General features: G+C 51.1%; 1 protein-coding gene across 1 annotated transcript in view; it reads left to right on the forward strand.

Moving 5' to 3' along the window:
- The window catches only part of LOC132586788 (protein-arginine deiminase type-3-like), a 36526-nt gene extending 33620 nt beyond the window's left edge, over window positions 1-2906 (forward strand). Inside the window, exon 16 of the mRNA XM_060258889.1 lies at window positions 854-2906. Coding sequence (XP_060114872.1) covers window positions 854-1087 — 234 coding nt within the window. The 3' untranslated portion in view covers window positions 1088-2906. The remainder of the gene's footprint in view (window positions 1-853) is intronic.
- Window positions 2907-7484: the final 4578 nt, after the last annotated feature.

The following is a 7484-nucleotide window of genomic DNA, read 5'->3' on the forward strand; positions in this document are numbered from 1 at the left end:
CCCACACCTTTCCCCACCTCCCCTGAGCTCAGAAGCTGCCCGGGCCTGAAGTCTAAGGGTGGAAGTGGTGACTAAACACTGCAGCTAATGGGTAGCCAGAGGGAAGCAAAGGTGCTTTTTCCTCCCCAAGTTCCAGAATTCATCCCTGGTACTGCAAATGGGTTCCTAGGCTGGTGAGGTCAGAGGTCAAAGGGCAGGGCATGGAGCATAGAGGCAAGAGAGCCCCCCCCCAGCCTATGACAAGAAAGGGGGGCTGGGAGGACAACTGTGAAAAAGAAAGGCAATGCAGTTGGTGGGAGGAGGAGAGAAAAGAGGGCGTGGGATGCTGGAGGGGAACAAAAATTTGCAGTTGGGGGAGGGAGGTCAGTGTTTAATAGCCAAAGAGAACAATTCTGGGGCCCTTGTCTCTGGGGAGATTTGCCAACACTCTGTGTACCTGGTTTCTTAATGCCAGGTGTCCCTAGAGGAGAAGCTGCAGTTTTGGGTAGCAAAAAAAGGGCTCTCTGGTATTGCAGCTTTAGAATTCTGTGCAGGCTGATTTTGGGCTACGTGTTGCCTTGCCTCAGAGATTCTCAGCTGTGCAAGAGCCACTGAGCAGAGTCTGCCAAGCTGCTTATATAAGCTGTACTTTACTTGCCCAACTGCTTGCCTCAGTTGAGGCCAGCGGCTTGCACACAGCTGCAGCTCCTGATTTCTGCAGGTGGCTGGATTGTGCCGCCCTCCCCACCATTGACTCCCTGCTCAGGCTGCCCCCTCCCCATTCTGATATTCTCACCTGGGATGTGTTGGTGGCTTCAGGGAAAGGTTCCTATCTAAATCTGTTCCTGACGTGTGTCCCATTTCCTGCCTTCAGGTGAACATACTTGTTCTGGGGAAGTACCTGGGCATCCCAAAACCATTTGGACCCGTGATTCATGAACAGTGCTGCCTGGAAGAGGAGGTCCGTCGCCTGTTGGAGCCCCTGGGGTTGTCCTGCACCTTCATAGATGATTTTGAGACCTACCATGAAAACCTTGGCGAGATCCACTGCGGCACCAACGTCCGCCGGAAGCCCTTCACCTTCAAGTGGTGGAATGTCATCCCATGACTCAGGAAGGGAGCTGCAGACGTTGAAGTAGCTGCTGTGTAGCTTGCTGCTCTCTCGCGTATTTGCTAAGGGGCCTCAGGGGCTCTCCCGTTAGTGGTACATGAAGGTTGCTGATCTGGGTCCCTTTTTGCCCTGATGGGTCACACCGAACCCATCAAAAACAAGCACAGACTCAGCCCTTTAGCTCACAGAAATGAAACAGTTTGAGGAACAACATCCACTGAGTGAATCAGTGATGAGGGGCGATCCAAGCAAAATAGGGTAGGACTCATGGGGGGAGAGTGCTGCAGAGAAGGGTGTGTGGAAGGTGCCATCACATTGTAGCCAGCTTACAGCCCCTGCAAGAGACTTCCAAGGCAAGAGAGAAGCAGAGGTGGTTGGCCGTCTGCAGAGTCTTCCTTGGTGGTCTCCCTTCCAAGGACTGGCCCTGCTTAGCTTCTGAGCTGGGATGAGTTTGGGCTCCACCGTGCCGCTTTCCCTTGAACCAGCAAACGGCTACATGACCATAAAGTTCAGCTCTGTCCCTTTATCATTCAGCCTCCCTTCTGGCTTCCAGTCCGTCTACTTAAAAACCAAAGCCTTCCACATTCCAAAACAAGTTCTGAGTTTACTGGCCTGGAAATGGATCCAAAGAACTGCTCCAGAGAAAGAGGGAATGAGAATGGAGGGGGAAGGGGAGGAAGGGCATGGCCACAGCCACTTGCCATACCTTCTGTCCTTGTCTTTTGGGCCAGTGGAGGCTGGCCGCTGGAGGTAACTTTTCTACACTACGTTTCCCCCCAATAAAACAGGAGTCTCGTGGCACCTTCAAGACTTACAACATTTATGCCACCACAAGCTTTCACAATGAGTCAGAAGAACATGTCTTCAGATGCTCAGACTCACGAAAGCTCATGCCAGAATAAATGCTATTATTATTCCTCTTTAAGGTGCCCCTGAGCTCCTGCGCTGCTAAAACAATTAGCACAGCTACCTCTCTGAAGTTCACCTTCTTTCTCCAAGGAACAGGACAGGATGGAGTTTTCATTTATTTCAGTTCAATGGCTGTGTTACCGGCTCAGTGTGGCCTGCTGGGGAGAAACCAGACCCAGAGTTCCAAAGGTGGTTCTGAGGCCCTCGTCTCCTCCCACCCCACCCAACTCTGGCCATTTTAAAGGGCACATCCCACCTTCTTTCACATTCCCCTAAGAACCGATAAGGGAGGTCCACAAACACATTTCATGCCCCGATAGTTTCCCAGGCTTTAAAGCCATTCACCTTCCCAGAGTTGGCAGTCGCTGTTCTGTGGGCCTCTTTGAAGAGCTCTTTATTCTGCAGCGAGGCCAGCTGGGAGGACCAGGCCCAGACTCTGGGGGCTTGTGGGGTACGGTTCTACTCCCTGCCTCAGTCAGGTGCAGATTGCTGGCCACTGCCTCAGGATACAGAGGCTGGGTTGTGACCGGGGCTATTGAGGTGGTTAGCTCACCCCTTGGCAGTCTGAGAGATGAAAGTCTGACACTCAGAATCTTTCACTTTTCATCCACACACCACCAATCTCCAAAGACCAAGGCCTAGGGCCAAATCAGGTGCCCTGAAGGGGCCAGTCTAGGAATCCAAGCACAGAGGTGAGGCTTGCCTGCCCCCCCCCCCCCGCCTGCCCCTAAAGGGTATGACGCAAGATCTCTGAGTGCCACAGGTGAAAATTGTGCATATCCTTAAAAAAACAACAGGTGATTTTGAATTCTGTACCTCTTGTTTTTTTTAAATCCATATTTTTGCTGACAAATTCTCCCCTCCCTCAATTGTTTTTTCAAGCTGTCTGATTAAAGGTCTGAAGAAATCTTGAGTCCTGGTTAATGGTGTGGAGGGGGGAAATCGATTCACACCAGCTGGTCCTTTCAGAGAGTGTTTTCTGGTGTGAGGAGAAGTGGGTGCTGCAGAGGAAGGGGCTGGGACCCCCCTAAGAGGGGGCAATGCTTTTCCGGGCTGTTCCTGAGGACACTGAACAATCCAACAGGTGACCCTGACATTTGGGAACCGGGGTCAAGGGAGGGAGTATGGCACAGGGACTGAGCCTCTGCTTGGCATGCACCATGCCACCAGCATCTGAAGCTTAGAGGATCAGGTAGGGAGGCAGGGATGGGACCTGTTGCCACTGCCAATCATGGAATCAAAGAGTTGGAGGGGGCCATCCAGTCCACCCCCCTGCTCAGCGCAGGATCAGCTGCTCCAGAGGATCTCTGACAAATGTTTGTCCAGCCGCTGCTTAAAGACTGCCCTCAGGAGCTGATTCCACTCTGGAACAACTCTGTCAAAATGTTTCCCCTAATAGCCAGCTGGTACCGTCCCACTCTTCATTTAAACCCATGATTGCGAGTCTTCTCCTCCGCTGCCTACAGGAACAGCTTCCTGCCCTCCTCTAAGGGACAGCCCTTCAAATATTGAAAGAGAGCCATCATGCCCCCTCCAACCTCCTCTTCTCCCGACTGAACCTTCCCAAGTTCCTCTCAGCCTTTCCTCCTGGGCCTTCTTGGTCTCCAGGCCCCTGATCACTCTTGTCCCTCTCCTCTGCACCTGCTCCGTTCTGTCCACCTCCTTCTTGAAGGGAGGCCTCCAGAACGGCACACGAGACTTCAGGTGCGGCCTGACCAATGCAGTGTGCAGCAGGACCAGGACATCTTGCGATTTGGATGTTATGCCTCTGCTGATACGCTCCAAGATTGCATTAGCCTGTTTTGTCGCTGCATCACACTGGCTGCTCATCAGAGGAGACCAGACTGATCATGAGGGACCAAAGAGGGCCTGACTCAAGAGAAGGTGCCTTCTTGTGTTCATCAAGTATATTCTTCAGTCCTGAGTACAGAAGTATTTGATCCTGTCACTTACACAACTGAAATTAGGAGTTTTCTACCAAATGCTGTGTTTTCAGCCACCTGTCCCATGTTGGGAAAACATGCTCAAATGTGGCCTCAGGGAAGAGATATGTATATTGGTGCTTTCCCAGTTCGATTGCCTTAAGAGGCTGCCATGGCCAGCGGCAGAGAGTGACTTGGGAACAGCTTCTCGTACATTAAGCTGGTATAACCAGCAGTTTATTAAACACATCCAGCAAAGCAGCTCATATACATCCGTGAGTGTTTGACCAGTCTATACAATCCCACCCTGTACTTCAATATCTATTTTTTTGGGGGGGGGGCGCGGGGGAGAGAAAAAGAGAATAGGATGAATGTATGTGTGTGTGGGTGAGGGGGGGGGCATAATTACAACACTGGGATAAGATCCTTTGGCTGAGTCAAGGAACAGACTTGCAAGCCCTGTTCTCTCAGGTCCCGCTCCCAGCTGTTCCAGAAAGCCCTCACTGCCATCCAGTGGCCCTCCCCCCCCCCCAGTGAAGTAACGCTTCCCCCTACTCCTAGGGGTTGTTGTCACCTACCTGCTGCCACCAACAAATCGGAGTTATCTCCCTCCCACTCGATGGATTTGAACACCTGGCACTCTGTATCTGCATTACTCCTTGCGGCATTATCTCCTGCGTCACTCCTACTAGCTAGCGTGAAGACTGTCTATCGCGCCTTCCCAATTTCATGCCCTGTGTTCCAGGGATGGCAGCTCAACTGCTCCCCCTTTACCACTGTTTGGAAAGTGGGACTGAATATGTTAGTGTAGTTCAGAGATCACGCTTCGGGCATTCAAATTATAAGGATGTTTAAGAAATGAATAAAAATCACACCCATGGCCTGTAGAGCATCAGGATGAGCAAGGAGACAAAGAAAAGGTGAAACTGCATTATCTCGTCCGAAGCCTACACTTGTTCTAATAGATGTTGAATTAGGACAGATGTTAAATTAGACTTGAAGCTGTTCAGAATCCTTCATAACCTTCATTATCAGATCCAGGTGGGCAGCTGTGTTGGTCTGAAGCCATAGAACAAAGTAGGAGTCCAGTCAAAGGTGCTACCAGAATTAGAACTTCTCTCCTTTGTTCTTCACCTGGTCAAGAAGGAGCACTTTTGTAAAATTTAGTCCTTTAGGGCTTGACCCTCCCTGGCCAAAAGATGAGAGATTTTATTCTTCTTTTGTCCTGAGAATGAATATCATCTTCCCTCAGGAGTGACCTCTGGGGTCATTCACAATCCTCCTCCCCCAGAAGGAAGAAACACAATCAAGCCTCTATTGCTTACTTGAAGGTTCTGCATGCATCTGTCTTTTGTTTTCTAGGCTGCCCCTGTTGACATCTGATGAACCTGCTGCTCTTGCAGACTGGAACTGCAGAGAGATGCTGTCTGGGTGAAATGTCATTTCAGCACACAGCTGATTGGGAGCAACCCTTGCCAGCTCCTAATTTGCAAATTTAATTTGCAATCAGTTGGTGGTGCTGCAGGTTGTCTCCTGTTTTAGCTGCTTCAGCTACAGTTTATCAGATGGAAGTCGGCTGCCAGTTCCTTATTTGCAGTTCCTAGTTCCTCCTTTGTGAATTTAACCACAAATACCGACGGGACATAAAAAGCTCTGCACTCCCCAAACAAGCTTGGGGCCATCACAAATCCAGCGCCCCAAACCTGGTTCCAGTGCTAAGCCTCTTTAGAGGGCCCAGTCCCCAGATCCCGGCGATGTATGATTGGGGTTGGTCCAAAGGTTGTTTTGGGACATCTACAGGTAATTGGTCTTAATTTCTGCCTGATTTGCTGCAGTTAATACTGACATCTAGTGTTGGATCAGGGAACATCACAGCTCCCTGGGGACCTAGGAATTGTGGCACAGAGCCTTCTGAGTATCACTACTGTTGTGGCTGGATTTGTGTAGAAGGAACCGTGAATATGGAACCAAGAACCAGCTTCAGACGTCTCCACCACCAGAGCGGCTTCCAGAGGAAGGAGCTCTATATTCTGAGCTCTGCCTGTCCCAAAAAGACTCCCAGACTGATTGAAAATGTCTGCCCTGGTCGGGGGGTGGGGGGGAGATGCCTCTCCTTGCTTGCCTATGCAAGCGATGTCCACTCTGTGCTGCCATCTCCTCTTCCCCACAGCAGAAGCCAAGAAACACAGTTGACTTTCTTTGCACCCCAGAGAGACAGGCAGGCAGAGGCTGGGATGGTCATAACTCCACCCCCCCCCACACACACACTATGGAAGGCAGTTATGGCAAACTCCATCTGGCTGGAAGGGTTGCATGGTGAGGGGGACTGGATGTGACTCCCCCCCAAAGGCCCAGCCTGGCCAAAGGACCATCTTCTTGGAGACCTGCAACAAAAGCAGGGACAGTCTTGGTGGGACACAGGTTCTTTAGAAGTCTGGCTGACCACATAAGAGGTGTTATTCATGTACTGAAAGGCTAGAATTTTCCTCAGCACCTGTGAGGTCAGGACACTGGGAGCCTTTTAAGATGTTAATTCTATGTTCAGTTTCCTAAATTCCATCTCTTTTCTATGTTTGCATCTCATACCCGTTTTCTGTGTAGCATTCAGATTTCATACCCCACATCTGAACTCTACACAGAAAACAACTTCTGGGATTGAATGGTCTTGGCAGAGAAGAAGAAGATATTGGATTTATATCCCGCCCTCCACTCCGAAGAGTCTCAGAGCGGCTCACAATCTCCTTTACCTTCCTCCCCAACAACAGACACCCTGTGAGGTGGGTGGGGCTGAGAGGGTTCTCACAGCAGCTGCCCTTTTAAGGACAACCTCTGCCAGAGCTGTGGCTGACCCAAGGCCATGCCAGCAGGTGCAAGTGCAGGAGTGGGGAATCAAACCCGGTTCTCCCAGATAAGAGTCCGCACACTTAACCACTACACCAAACTGGCTCTCCAGAGTGAAAGTAGCAGGCAAGGGTAACACCAGACATCTTCTGTTTAGAGGGAAGCTGACCCCAAGATCTGAAATGCTTTCCTGCAGACAAATATATTCTCTCTTTTGTTCTCAGCAATGAGAATCTCTTAGAAGAGACTGTTGCCTAGGAAGATCACATCACCTCCGTTTAAGTCAGCGAAAGTCGTCAGGTGTGAAAAGAGTCAGTCCAGGGAAAACTCTCCCGCTGTCTTGCAGCAGCAGCAGGGGAATCTGTTTGCCAGCGCAGATAACAAAAGCCCTGACTGGACAAGACGCTTTGGCACCAGAGAGGGAGCAGTCCATCCCTCGCTGAGCTGGACTGCCACTCCAGGGCAAGGAAGTCTACCCACACCACACCCTTCCTTCGGCTGCAAGCTGATCCCTCTCTCTCTTCATGGCACTCAGGTGTGCAGACTGACAGCCCTCCCATCACCCAAGCTCCATCTCAGAGGCGGAGATCCAGGGGTGGGGCTGAACCTATCAGCCGCTTCGGAGGAGAGAGACGCTCTGCTCAGGTGGTACCCAGTGTGTTCCCTGCCCCTGCCTGGGACGTCTTGTGCGGGAGGCTGCCTGAGGGGCAGACAAAGGCCCC

Source organism: Heteronotia binoei, chromosome 18 (genome assembly GCF_032191835.1).
Source record: "Heteronotia binoei isolate CCM8104 ecotype False Entrance Well chromosome 18, APGP_CSIRO_Hbin_v1, whole genome shotgun sequence".
NCBI lineage: Eukaryota > Metazoa > Chordata > Lepidosauria > Squamata > Gekkonidae > Heteronotia > Heteronotia binoei.